The sequence below is a fragment of the Cyprinodon tularosa genome, unplaced genomic scaffold (assembly GCF_016077235.1).
Source record: "Cyprinodon tularosa strain WSP-4 unplaced genomic scaffold, ASM1607723v1 ctg531, whole genome shotgun sequence".
NCBI lineage: Eukaryota > Metazoa > Chordata > Actinopteri > Cyprinodontiformes > Cyprinodontidae > Cyprinodon > Cyprinodon tularosa.
In genome coordinates, this window is record NW_024039265.1 from 929,077 (window position 1) to 944,249 (window position 15,173).

Genomic DNA, 15,173 nt, shown 5'->3' on the forward strand with positions numbered 1-15,173 from the left:
TATATATATATAGTTCTGAAGCTTTTTCATGTCTCATCAGTACAGTACTTTCTCTTGCATTTAGCTCCAGAGTTTTACTGAAGAGAGAACTATGGTAGACTGAGAGTTCACCAGCAAATTGACAAGTGCAAGGTATGTGACTGACTTCCTCTTAATTCAATTCAGTTTATTTACTGGTATATAGCGCTATTTCACAGCACATGTCATCTCAAGGCACTTTACAGTTCAACCAGGTCATACTGTCAAATTGATTCAAAGTTTTCTATCTAAGGAAAACCAGTTGATTGCATTGACTCATTGACTCAAATGCAATCCCTCACACTAAGCATGCTTGTAGTGACAGTGGAGCGGAAAAACTCCCTTTTAACAGGAAGAAACCTCCAGCAGAACCAGGCTCAGTGTGATCTGCTGAGGCTGACTGGGGTTCAAGGAGACAGAAGCAGAGATATAAAAAGCAGTTATAAAAGGCGGCCCCGTCCAGGAAACAAACAGCCAAGCAGACGAGCTCTGAGCCAGCTCCAATGACAGAGGATGAAGAGAGCACATCCAGCCAGTCACTGTCAGAGAAACAGGACTACACTGGAAAAACACGCCGATCTCCAGCATATATAAACAAGGGTGTTAAAGACAAGATTTTATTCAATAGATCAGGGGTAACCAGGGGCGGATCTAGGATTCTAGGAGATCAGGGGCTTAGCCCTGAGGGTGAAAATGAGAGTGTAGACCAGGCATCCCCAAAGTCGGTCCTCGAGGGCCGCTGTCCTGCAGGTTTTAGAGGTTTCCCTGCTTTAGCACAGCTGATTCCGATGATTGCAGTTCAGCAAAAGCCTGTTAATCAACTATCAATGTAAATCAGCTGTGCTGGAGCAGGGAAACCTCTAAAACCTGCAGTACAGAAGCCCTTGAGAACTGACTTTGGGGATGCCTGGTGTAGACTTTCTGGTAAATCCCGTTCTAATGTAAAATATCACAGATTACTGGATTAAAGAAATTTCTAGTATACTATATACTATCACAGATAACAATTCCACTCCATAACATCGGAAGAAATTAATTTACCTGCAAGTGTTTAACTTAGTGATGTTATGAGATGAGCCGAGGCTTCGAGGCGTGTGTCGATTAATGGAGGGGGCGTTTCCCCGATGCGCGTGTCGAGGCGTGATTCATTTAGAGGAGGGGCCAAAATTGATGACGTCCGAGGCCTCGCTACCGTGATACCACGTGACCGGTTCGGTAAGTGGTTCGGGAAGCAAGAATTTTGACAGGCATCTAAACAGCCTCAGTGTTCAGTCAAGATGTGGGAGATTGGAGGAGAGCTGCTCTCAGCTGGATAAAGTTTGGATAGATTCTAAGAATAAATTGGTTGTTTTTCCAACCAATCTAGTTGCTTAAAGCTAATTTGGTTTGAATAAACAATGTAATGATCAATATCTGAGCAAACCACCAGACAAAGCCAGTGTTAATACGTCAGTTTTAAGAAGTATTTTCTCCCTGTAAAACCATCTGCAAGAGTGGCATCCTCTGAAAGGGACAGACTCTCACCCTAGAGGTTGATGGTTCAAGACCTGTCTCTCTCTTTTGAAAGTTGCGATTAAACTTAATTATTTTGGCTGATGAGACTAAAATGCATTGTTTTGCCCGAGTAAAAATATAGATTGGGAAAATTAGGTCGGTTTAGTAAAAAGATTGGTTGAACACAACTTCCAACCTGATTAAAATAAAGAAAAACATGGAAAAACTATCATGTTTGAATAAAAATGACTAACACCGTTCATTTTGTTCATCATTGCCCAATTTGCACAAACACTTTCACTGTCTGCTTGAGTTTATTTCAATAAAATGGCAGAAAATCTGTGCACCTTAAATGATTGCTCTAAGAAATTTTACACTTATAAAAATTTTATTATACACACCAACCATTAACAATTTCAAGGGAACTTAAAAGGGGAAAAAAAGAAAAAACAATTGCAAAAAATCAGATTTTATTACAAACTGTAGTTCTGCTGTCCACCAGTAGGTGGTGACATGTTCACATGAAGCCTCATGAACTGTGGGGATCGTTGAAGCAATTTGGCCAAACGGTTCAATGCCTCATGAGGCCTCATCTCACCATCACTAGTTTAACTGTGTTTATTCCTCTCTTCAACAACAAACCCTGGGAATTTGGTGACCATTGATCACTATTTACCATAGTTATGAGAGGGAAATCAAATATTTTAGCCACCTGATATAATCCATTTCCCCCATAACATATGAAAAAAAAAAATAATTCTGCGTATATTTTGAAACTGTCTGTAAACTGGCGACCTCTCGGCTGGATTTTCAGTGAAAAAATGAACTTTTCAGGCAGAGTTTATTTGGCTCCACAGCATTTAGTCTCCATCAAACACACAATCTCTGGCTTAAATAGAAACAGCTGATGGACTAAACCATTTACATGAAATTTAACTCCTCAATCCCATCTAAAAAACACACATTTAAATCAAATATCTACCAACACAAACACTTAAGGTTATTGTTTTATAGACATTTTCTGATTTAACTTACACCCAACACTATAGACATCCCACAAACTATGTGCACAACTCCCCCTATATTGTCCATGGTCTCTCCCAGAACCTATAAATGGTGTCTGGATCCACGGGGGAGAATTTGTCTGGTGAGATGAGGCCTCATGAGCCATTGAACCATCCGGCCAAATTGCTTCAACATCCCCACAGTTCATGAGGCTCCATGTGAACATGTCACCACCTACTGGTTGAGTGCTGAACTACAGTTTGTAATAAAATATTGTATATTTTTTTTTCCTTTTTTCAATTAAGGTGCAGTTTTTCTGCCATTTTAGTGAAATAAGTTAAGACAGTGAAAGTGTTTGAAATTGGGCAATGATGAGTATAAGGAAAGGTGTTAGTCATTTTTATTCAAACATAGTTTTTTCCACATTTTTTGGTTTTTAATCGGGTTGGAAGTTGTGTTCAGACAATCTTTTGGCTAAAGCGACCTCATTTGGCAGCTTTTATACCCAATCTTCTGTATATTTTTACTAGAGCAAACCAATGCAAAGGCTCATTAGCTAAAATAACCAAGTATAATCGCAATATTCAATAAATATTTTAAAAACCTTGTGTGCAAACTGTTCTTTATGTGAAAATCTATGCTTAAAGTGCAATGCTAAATAAAGTGTCCTAGTGATAACCAAGCTGCTTTTTAATAAAGTGCAAAGGCCCCTTTAAAGTGCTACAAGCTATTTACATAAAAAGCCATTTTCATAAAAATAGTCCCAGTAATAAATACGTCTTCATTATGCTGTCATTTTTCTATGTTTGAAACATTATTTTATAATTTGAAATCCAAATATTTAAAATAAATATATCTGTTGCTTTGAGGAGTTTTATTTAATGTATTTTCAATTCTCAATGCAAAATATCTGGAATATCATTACTTAAGATATTTTCTGGATGGAAAGCAAAACATTTTCAAACTTGAAAGACAAAGTCCAGTGGTTTTGGGAATATTTGTAAATTGTTAGATTAACATTTAAACAGAAAATTCATTCAATGAGGATCAACAAAGGGGAACAGATTATTTCAGGTGGCTAAAATATATGATTTTCGTCCATAACTGTGGCAAACAATGATCAAATATCACCAAATCCACAGGGTTTGTTGTTAAAGTTAAAGACTTGCAGGTTAATTAATTTCTTTCCATGTTATAGAGGGGGAACAGATTGATTCAGGCAGCTGAAACATCCATTCTCTCCTCTCCTCCTTGCATATCTTTGGGAAATAAAGAGCAACAGTTTCCAAATTCTCTAAAATTGTTTATGTGTGATAGCATGTCGTATACTAAAAATGTTTTAATGCAGTAATCTGTCATATTTTACATTAGAACGGGATTTACCAGAAAGTCTACACACTCATCTTTCAGGAAGTCTTAATTGTTGTGTCCTGCTATCAGCCAGTTTCCATCCTCTTATATCAGCAATGAAAAATTATAAATACACATTACGAGTTGGAAAACTGTTTGGTGACTGACTTTGATTCCTGTCAGAAATTCTTCATTCTTCAGATCAGCTCAGAAGCCACATCCGGGGCTCTTGGGGAAAAATCCATCGTTGTAGCCCAAGTAGCCGCCCCCTAGATACGCCACTGGGGGTAACCAAGTAAAAATCAGCTAATTGTGCTAATTCTTAGCCTGGATTGATATTTATTTTTGATTCTGTTCATGGTGGAGAATCCTGCTTCACAGCAGCAGGTTGAGCCAAATATACTCTAAATGTGCAGGGTCATCTTTGAGCACCATTTCACTTTTCTGTCACCAGTTCACCACAGTTCTTCCAGCAGTCCACACTTTCTTTCACTTTTTCTCATCATCTTCTCCTTCTTTCCCATCACCTGGCTTTCCAAAGGTTTTCCTACTGCGTCTAAAAGTAGCAGCAGCAGCAACCCAGACTGACAGCAGCTCATTGGCTAATTTGTTTCACATGTAGCCTGGTCTCTGTGCTCCGGACGGCTTTACCATATTAACAGGAGAAGAGGCGCAAGTGAAGTTAGACACTGTTGACGGGCAACATGCTGTAATTTATAAATGTTTTAAATCAGGTTGGGTCCAGATTAGCCAGCAGGGGGGTCCGCTAATCCCTGACCTCTGGTAGACGGTTCAATCAAACCAGCTGATTTCTAGTCATTGACTCGCAGGGATGAGCATGTCGCCGTTGAATGCAGCAACCTCCCACTCCAAACATGTTTGTAGCAATAGCAGAGAAAAGAAACTCCCCTTTAAAAGGAAGAAACCTGTAGTGCTATAGTAGCTGTTTGAGCAACCGACTGCGGGTTTGAGAGGACAGATACAATCACTAAAAAGGAACATACCAGCACTGAACCATAAATACTTCCTATGTTAGAAAAGGTAACAGTAAACTAGTTCAATAGGTATCTTTGTCTGGGAAAGAGTCAGTAAAGTGGTTGAGCTTTGAGACTGTTTTTAAGTAAAACACATTAGTTATTGAACACATACAGATGTCATGCTAAAAACTGAGTCCATAACTATTTCTAACAGAATCAGGACAGCACTAAAAAACAGGCCTAACTCTCCCATCTGTATATTTTGGAGGGGGAGTGGCAGCCTTGTGTTTCGATCCAGGATGGTGGCATGACAGAGGCTACTATAACGAGAAAAACAGAATATAAAGTAAAAAGTTGAACTAACAAATAATACAGAATTGGATAATAAAAGTAGAGTGTAAGTAAGGAAAAGTGTTCCCTATGTCCTCCAGCAGCCTAAGCCTATAAAAGATTAACTAGTTAAGGATAACCTGAGCCTCTCTAACTGAAACCTTTATCAAAAAGGAAAGTATTAAGAAGCAATCTGATATGTGATATAAGAATTAACTTCATGATACTCTCCTCATCTATACAGCTTTATAGATGAGAATGAGAATTCTAAATTCTATTCTGGATTGAACAGAAGAAGACTAATAAAATGTAAGAGATATGATCTCTTTTTCATTTTAAATATTTTTATACTTATATGTGTTTGTGATTGGCTAAATCCTTTTCTCTGCCTACATGTCCCGGAATGCAGCGGTTCTGGATTGGAGTTTGGATAATATGTCAGTACGTTCTATTGTTATTGAAAAGGTGTCTGTTGTAGTAGTGTTATTGTTTTATTGCCCAGCAACTAGCCATGTGTTGATGTTCTCTATGAAGAGTTAAAAGGGGCAAAAATAAATAAATGTGTCAACAAATTTACCTTGAAAGTCATTAAATAATAAAATATACCTTTGAATAATGGAAATGGACAACTAACGGATTAAATGTGCCATTAAAATGTGATATACCTTTAGAATTTGACATTAAATAATTGAAAGACATTTTTTAAATAAATGGATCATTTTCAATATACCTATATTTATTTTATGTATTGCATGGTTTAATTTGAAGTGGGTGGGATCAGGGTCGAGGCAGTTTCTATAGAGACCCTGAGGACTGATTAGATGCTTCGCACTGAGCAACTGAAGACAAATTCTCTTTTGTTTATTTTGATAAGCTTAATATTTTAGCTGGAAACTAGAAATAACATCAATACAACAGTTTCATTTCCTCCTCTGCCTCATCACCCCTGCCCTCAGAGGTCAACATAGCTCACCTTATTAATAAGGATTCACTTTCAATGCTGTCTGTGAAAGGAAAATGAAACTTTTAATTGAATTTGTCACTACTAAAAGATATGGATTTTTCGGCTACACCCAACCGCTTCTGGTAGCTCTCGGTTTGTACGCCTTGCCTGAGGCCAGGCCCTTTCCTGGAAAGAGAGACTGTGTCTGTAGCTGAGAAGCAGCAACAGACTGAGCGAGGATTTTAGTTTCACTTTCATTTCTCCCTCAGCTGGCTGCCTGGATCACAGTGAGAGAAGGGAGGGGAGGAGCGGGGGAGGTATATAAACCAAAGCAGGAAGTTGGCAGCTCAGTGTTTGACATGGTTAAAGAGGCTCACCGTAGATGTGGTTTGTTTTGAAGAAGAAGGTGAGACACATATTTTTATTATATACAGGTGTAGCTTAGAGCCAGGCTTGCTGCTGTGGGGTTAAAACCTGTTTCAGGTTAATATAAAGTAGATTTTGAGGATTTTCTCTTAGAGTTTAAAACCGCTGGGTAACATCATTTAAAGCGTTCACTCTTTATTGTTGTTTGTTGTTCTACTGTAAATCTTTATCCTAAGCAGTTAGGGTAAAATGACTCACATTTTCTGAGAATATTTATCCACAGTTAATTGCAAACAAAAGGTTGGCTTACAGCAGGTTGGGTGTGTTTTATATTCCTCTTCTATCTCCCTATAAAACTAGCATTACCGATACAATACCAGTATTGCAGCTTTGAGTATTAACCTGTAATAACAATATTAGCTTCAATCATACATACTTATTACTCATTCTGTTGCGGTCAGTGGTGTCAAAATCACACATTTGTTACTCAAGTAGAAGTATAGATACTGCAGTTTAAACACTCTGGTAAAAGTTGAAGAATCAACTTGACCTTTTTACTCAAGTAAAAGTGGAAAAAGTATGTGCTGCAAAAACTACTTAAAGTATAAAATTATAAAGTAACCTTTAAAAGAAAGTACAGATACTTGTGTGAAAATGTAATGGGTAGAAGTCAGAAGTAGGAGGAAAAATAAGTAATGGAGTAAAAGTATAGATACCTAAAAAGTGTACTTAAGTACAGTAACCAAGTATTTGTACTTTTTTACTTGACACCTCATAGCATGTTGTTAGAAAAGGCTTGATTAAAGTGTTCCTAATCAAACAGAGAATATTAATCCACAACAATATGTATGAGAACAGGTCATAAATAAATATAAAAGATGTTTGCTCTTTTTTGTGCTTTGTTGTTTGTTTTTTTGTTTTGTTTTTGCCTCAGAAGTTTTCCTCTGACTAATTAAGCCAGACCCGTTGATCCTAAATGCAAAGCTAAATAAGCCGCTCAGTTGATGTTCTTTAGCAACATACGTTCCTTAAACCTGCGACAGCCGGTGTATGGGTCATCATCTCTGTTGCCACAGCAGCGTACATTTGTTTTCCTTTCATTGGAAAAGCAGACTGGATCCCCTCTGATGAAATCCTAATCATTACTGACAGCCTTTTGTTTTATTCACCTAATTCAGTCTGACTCTGGTTGCATTGTACACTAGTTTAATTAGACTTGCTTTGAAATGTTCCCAAACATTTAAAACAATATATATTTGTCTAATTCTATTGTATGTAGGGACATTTATTTTCCTTGTTTGCCAGTGATACATGTATAAAATTGCTGGGTCTCAAAGTTCACATGTTTTTAATGCTCTTGTCATATAATGTTTAAATTTGTCACACATCTAATGTAGCTGTCTTAGTTTTTAGTGCTATGGGAGACGATTCCAAAAGGAAAATAACAACCCAGCATCGCCTTTAATGTCAGATACATAAGGCAGGAAATAGAGACACAGAAGTTACTCATTAATTATTTTATTTTATTTTTATTACTCAGTCAATAACTAACTTTGAGTTGTTTTATTTCGATAAACAAAGTAGTCTGATTCTTGTAGAAAGGTCATTATTCGGCCGTGAATAATGACCTGTGTTGCGACTAATTGTTTAATTATTCATTCTTTAAATCTTTTTTTTTTTCTTCTTCTTTCCAATAATTGGAAATGGGTTACTCTCTTTGGGTGCAACGTCTTGTGTTGTGCACCACAATTAATGTTTTAAGGAGATTTTAAGCTTTAAAAGAAAATATGTCTCTAAAGATTATTATTAGGGGTTTAAACTATTTATTTACAGAGTTTTCATTGGTATCGGCCTCCCCTCACTGGCAAATTAAAATCATTCCAAGGGACAGAAAATCGACGAGCTTTGGACACCCCTGCATGTCCATGCTTAATATAGGGAGTTTCAGAGACCTATTGATGAGGGAAGTGTGGGTTTATAGTGCAGATAATGACTTGTTTGTTTGAAATAATAATACATATATTCATACACTTAAATGTGCAGATTTAACTTCAATCAATTGATTTTAAGCGGTTATTATTTCTTGGATATCACATTTTTTGTCTTTCTGCTCGAAATAAACATTGACAACCTTTTATTAGCTGCTAAATCGATCAGGCTTCCTTCTCTGGTAAAGTCTGCAGTCAGCTGCTTAACAGAAATGCTGCTTTTAGCTTGCCATTTATTTTTCAATCTGATTTGACTTGATAATAGAGAGAGTTGTAGTTTTTCCAGAGGTGTTTCTAAACAGGGGAAATTTCTCTTCGTTGTGTACAAAAGGAAACCAGACCAGCCTAGCTTCAGCTATCTTAGCAACGGTGTCCAGCAGCAGGTGGGGGTGGCATTTAAAACCCGGCTCATTTTTATTTGGGTCTTATCGAAAGGATTGTTGGGAATGTTGGAGGGTAAACTGTAACTTTTTTTTAGTTTTTTTATATATATATATATATATATATATATATATATATATATATATATATATATATATATATATATATATATAAAATCAAAATAATAATAAAAATACCCAGGGTGGGGAAAAGGAGAGCTTATCCCAGGTTGTCCGTTGGAGGCCCAAGCAAACTTTTTTGGCACTTCTTCAGAAAAGCTTCCGAGGCCTTTCTTTGACAAAAAAATTCTTTAGAGTTAATCAATCTGATTTCAAATAGCCAGCTTCTTCAACCGAGGATCAGAACACCAAGGTCCCCGCCCTCGACTGCCACCCATCACACATTGCACCCGACCCCTTTGGCACCCCCTGCAGGTGGTGAGCCCATTGGAAGGGGACCCATGTTTCTTTTCTGGGCTTTGCCCGGCTGGGCTCCATGGGTAAAAGCCCAGCCACTAGGCACTTGCCAGCGTGCCCCACCTCCAGTCCAGACTTCAGAGTGGGGCCGGGGTGACCCGCGTCCAGGAGAAGGAACAATATGTCTATCTATTGTATTCATCATAAGGGGTCTTTGGGCTGTTCTTTGTATGTGCACTGAGAACAGCCGAGACGATCCTCTGTGTTCCTCTCCCTTCCATTTAAGACATTTCATCCCAGTGCTGCGTTGCTCGAGCCCATAACATCATCAATGACCCCTCACACCCCCACCATGGACTGTTCTCCCTGCTGCCCTCTGGGAAGAGGCTTCGAAGCATCCGATGCAGGTCCAGAAGATTCCCCACTGCCATTAGACTGCTGAATGTGGTATAAAATGGAGTTTTACAAAAAAAAAAAAGCGTCCTAAAAAAAGCACACCTCTCCCAAATTGTAGGTGACTGCAGACAGGAGGCCTCTGATTGGTCAAATCTACATCCGCTCTACACTATGTATATTTCCTGTGTGGTACCTTACCGGCTTGTTTTGTTTGTATGAGCGCCATTGTAGAAAACGACTCATGAAGATGGACCAGCTAGAAAAGCTCGCCAGAATGCTGGGATCCTTTTTCCACATGGATCCCCGCTCTTTTTCACCCTCATGTCCCTCCGTTGTCGCACAAACTTGCCCGCACTTCCTCACTGCCTCGGCCGTACCTAGACCCACAGCTAGTTCCTGATTGTCCCGAATATCATAGCACAGACAACACTTCAAAATTTGGCATAAATCAAAAATATCTGTAACAACCTCACTGCGACACACTGCTGCGGGAGGATAACCAGCCCTTTCATCTAAGTCTAAAAGTATGGTCACTCACCCAGGGCCTGTCATCCTTGGGTAACCCTACTAAGGGCATAAAGCCCCTGACAGCATAGCTCCTAGGGTCATTGGGACACTGAAACCCTTCCACCATTATAGGGTGACAGCCCAGGGATGCCTCCTGGACGCCTCCCTGGTGAGGTGTACCGGGCACGTCCCACCGGGAGGAGACCCAGCAAAATGCTGGAGAGACTATGTTTCTGGCTGGCTTTGGAACGCCTTGGGATTCCCCTGTAGGAGATGGATGGATGGATGGATGGATGGATGGATGGATGGATGGATGGATGGATGGATGGATGGATGGATGGATGGATGGATGGATGGATGGATGGATGGATGGATGGATGGATGGAAATCAATCAATTCAATTGCGAGAAGATCAGTTCTTTTTTTAGTTTCATTTATATAATCCCTGGCAGATTTTATTTATCCTTTAACTGATGTGTCTTTTTTCCCTTTGCAGTGAGATGGATGTTGTTCTGGAAAACGTAGTTGCTTTGGTGAAGCAGCACCAGAATGGGATTCCACTGAAAAAGCTTTCCCAGTTCTACAACCAGACATATCACACTAACCTAGCTATACGTGACTTAAACTTCAACTCCATGCAGAGCATGATTGCCTCTTTGGAGGAGCTGGTTATGGAGGGACAGGTGGTGTTTCATAAGGAACATCGTCGCCAAGGCCAGGAGGCTGCCGCAGATGGACACAGGCCAGCTCCATCTCAAGCTGAGACATCAACAAAGGCTCAACCAAAGCAGACTCAGGCTGCAGTTATCCTGGAAAATGTGGTTGATTTAGTAAAGGAACACCCAGAGGGGATTCCCCTGAAGAAATTGGAAATATTCTACGACCTGTCGTATAAGCAGAACTTGTCCCTATCTGATTTGGGTTTCAAAAATATTTCATGTTTGGTAGAATCACTGAAAGAGGATCTAGTTGTGAAGCAGAAGAGAGTTTTCCATAAGATATACCTCCCTGGAGGTCAACCCTTGGCTGAAACATCAGCAAATATCAGAAAGGCAAGTCGACCCACGACACCACAGAGAGCAGAATGTCTTCAGGAGAGCCGGAACGGTAACCCACCAGCAGCTCAGGTAGCTGCGTCACAGTTGGACCATAACCTTATCGGTTCGCCTTTGATGGCCTCAGTTCGTTACATTCCTGGGAACCCACCGCTCACCGCATCCCAGCCGGCTATACAGCTCAGCCAAGACCAGCTGCTACAGAGAGTGATGGAGGTATGTATAAAGTATTTATCAGGGGTGACCAGTTAAAAAACAGCGGAGTCCAATAAAGAAAATTTTCAACCAGTAAAGGTCCGAAGACATTTTTAATTATAATCTGTTATTTTAAACAGAATTTAACCCTGAAATAAAATGAGGTTTTCATGCATCCATGTTATACATTGACTTTTTAAATAAAACAATTTATTAAAAAAATAGAAAATTATTCCATTTTAAAAGCTAAAGTGTTTTTTTAAGTAGAGAACAACAATAATTTAGTTTGGTCTATAGACAATTTCCTTATTTGCATACTTTATAAAACAACTGAACTTACCGTTTGTTATTATTTTTTCTTTTCTACGCTTAATGAGAGCAGTGCGACAAAGCAATTCTAAAGCACATATCAAGGAGTTCATTTTGAGCCTGGATCCATATTTATTTTTGATTCTGTTCATGGTGGAGAATCCTGCTTCACAGCAGCAGGTTGAGCCAAACATACTTTAAATGTGCAGGGTCAACTTTGAGCCCGCCATTTTACTTTTCTGTCACCAGTTCACCTTGCTTCTTCCAGCAGTCCACACTTTCTCTGCTCTCTTTTTCTTATCATCTTCTCCTTCTTTCCCATCGCCTGGGTTTCCAAAGGTTTTCCTACTGTGTCTAAAAGTAGCAGCAGCAGCAACCCAGACTGACAGCAGCTCATTGGCTAATTTGTATCTTGTGTAGCCTGGTCTCTGCGCTCCGGACGGCTTTACCATATTACCAGGAGAAGAGGTGCAAGTGAAGTTAGACACTGTAGACGGACAACATGCTGTAATTTATAAATGTTTTAAATCAGGTTGGGTCCGGATTAGCCTGTAGGGGGGTCACCTAATCCCTGACCTCTGGTATATATATTTTTATTTTATTGATAAAATACAGGTGCTGGTCATAAAATTAGAATATCATGAAAAAGTAGATTGATTTCAGTAATTCCATTTAAAAAGTGAAACTTGTATATTATATTCATACATTACATACAAACTCATATATTTCAGATGTTTATTTTGTTTAATTTTGATGATTACAAATGACAACAAATGAAAATCTCAAATTCATCATATCAGAAAATTAGAATATTGCTGAAGACCAATAAAAACAAAGGATTTATAGAAATGTTGGCCAACTGAAAAGTATGAACATGAAAAGTATGAGCATGTACAGCACTCAGTATTTAGTTGGGCCTCCTTTGGCCTGTATTACTGCAGCAATGCGGCGTGGCATGGAGTCGATCAGTCTGTGGCACTGCTCAGGTGTTATGATAGCCCAGGTTGCTCTAATAGTGGCTTTTAGCTCTTTTGAATTGTTGGGTCTGGTGTATTGCATCTTCTTCTTCACAATACCCCATAGATTTTCTATGGGGTTAAGGTCAGGAGAGTTTGCTGGCCAATTAAGAACAGGGATACCATGGTCCTTCAACCAGGTACTGGTAGCTTTGGCACTGTGTGCAGGTGCCAAGTCCTGTTGGAAAATGAAATCTGCATCTCCAAAAAGTTGGTCAGCTGCAGGAAGCATGAAGTGCTCTAAAACTTCCTGGTATGTGGCTGCGTTGACCCTGGACCTCAGAAAACACAATGGACCAACACCAGCAGATGACATGGCACCCCAAACCATCACTGACTGTGGAAACTTTACACTGGACTTCAAGCAACGTGGATGAAGTGCCTCTCTTCTTTTCCTCCAGACTCTGGGACCTTGATTTCCAAAGGAAATGCAAAATTTACTTTCATCAGAGAACATGACTTTGGACCACTCACCAGCAGTCCAGTCCTGTTTCTCTTTAGCCCAGGCAAGACGCTTCTGACGCTGTCTGTGGTTCAAGAGTGGCTTGACACAAGGAATGCGACAGCAGAAACCCATGTCTTTCATACGTCTGTGTGTGGTGGTTCTTGAAGCACTCACTCCAGCTGCAGTCCACTCTTTGTGAATCTCCCCCACATTTTTGAAGGGGTTTTGTTTCACAATCCTCTCCAGGGTGCGGTTATCTCTCTTGCTTGTACACTTTTTTCGACCACATCTTTTCCTTCCCTTCGCCTCTCTATTAATGTGCTTGGACACTGAGCTCTGTGAACAGCCAGCCTCTTTAGCGATGACCTTTTGTGTCTTGCCCTCCTTGTGCAAGGTGTCGATGGTCGTCTTTTGGACAACTGTCAAGTCAGCAGTCTTCCCCATGATTGTGTAGCCTATAGAACTAGACTGAAAGACCATTTAAAGGCTTTTGCAGGTGGTTTGAGTTAATTAGCTGATTAGAGTGTGGCACCAGGGGCCATCAATTTTGAACCTTTTCACAATATTCTAATTTTCTGATATGATGAATTTGAGATTTTCATTTGTTGTCATTTGTAATCATCAAAATTAAACAAAATAAACATCTGAAATATATGAGTTTGTATGTAATGTATGAATATAATATACAAGTTTCACTTTTTAAATGGAATTACTGAAATCAATGTACTTTTTCATGATATTCTAATTTTATGACCAGCACCTGTACACCTAAAGAGCTGAAGTAGGAAATTTTGTTTCTTACTTTCATAAAATGTGATATAAACAAAAATGTATCAAGAATTACTTTAAAACTGCTTTCATATTGCAGATGTAAATGAGCACTTTTTTTTAAGGCTCAATCCATTTAATTATTGTTGTGAAAGGATTTGGTAAGATCATCTTGACATATCTTTGGTCAATTATGAGATTGACAGGTTACTGGAACTTTACAGGCATTGAAACATTGCTGACGTTTTAAGTACTTTTGCTTTATCCTTAATTATTATTGCTTAAAATCTGTAAAAACGCTTTCATAGCAGATGGTTAACGTCGTACTGAAATTATAATATGTATACGGGCCGTTGGTCCTTACTCTTCTGCTCTCTTAATATCAGGTCTTCTAGCGGATTGAGGATTTATGTCTGGATATCGTGCTTTTAATATGTCTATCTACTTATAGTTTTTTTAAAGGGTGAAGTTAATAGCAATTATTTTAATGTCAGTTAATTAATACCGATATGGGCTGCTGATTGTTTTATTGGGAAGATTCTCCAGGCTAATATTGCTTTATCATTGTCTATTGACATGATAAAGATGACACAAAGACAACATAGTTAATTCAAGGGGCTGATATACTCATAGAAAATTTGTGTAGCCGCCTAATTTTCAGCTTAGCAAAGACACATTTCAGTGTGCCGGTCCAGTACGCTAAAGTATGGCAGCAAGAACCCTAAGGTAACAGGCCAGAAAAATCGTATATGGCGTTCCCCAAGGGTCCATCTTAGAGCCCCTCTTATTTAATATCTACATGCTCCCCATAACTCAAACGGTAATAAACAACAACGTCAGTTACCATAACTATGCAGACGACACATCAGGTTACACTGAATGGGACAAAACTTTCTTCCGCTGAATCAAAATGAAACTGAAGTAATAGTTTTAGACCAAAGGAAGAGCATTTAAAAGTAAACACACAGATTCAGTAAATACAGCCAGAAACCACAAATTAGGCTGTAAATCTAGGTGCAGCAGTGGACTCAGATCTGAACCTTCAGAGGCTCATAAAGACAGTAACTAGCTTGGCCTACTATCCCCTCCAGGATAAAAGGAAAAAATTCTCAGTAGGATCTTGAAAAAGTAAAACATGTGCTGATCTTTTTTAATTAATGAATTACAGCAACAATGTCTTCACAGGTCTGCCTTAAATTTGATCAGACAGCTGC

At 39.0% G+C, this 15,173-nt stretch overlaps 1 protein-coding gene across 5 annotated transcripts in view; it reads left to right on the plus strand.

The window, feature by feature from the left end:
* wu:fj29h11 (protein NO VEIN) overlaps positions 1-15,173 on the plus strand; it is a 64,212-nt gene that overhangs the window by 485 nt on the left and 48,554 nt on the right. For 4 of the 5 annotated variants that reach the window (XM_038304326.1, XM_038304331.1, XM_038304330.1 and 1 more), the window contains exons 2-3: positions 65-132; positions 10,668-11,442. In XM_038304326.1, the coding sequence (XP_038160254.1) occupies positions 10,672-11,442 (771 nt within the window). In that variant the 5' untranslated portion in view covers positions 65-132; positions 10,668-10,671. Of the gene's footprint in view, positions 1-64; positions 133-6,381; positions 6,524-10,667; positions 11,443-15,173 lie in introns of those variants that run through there. The other variant, XM_038304329.1, reaches the window with a different exon arrangement.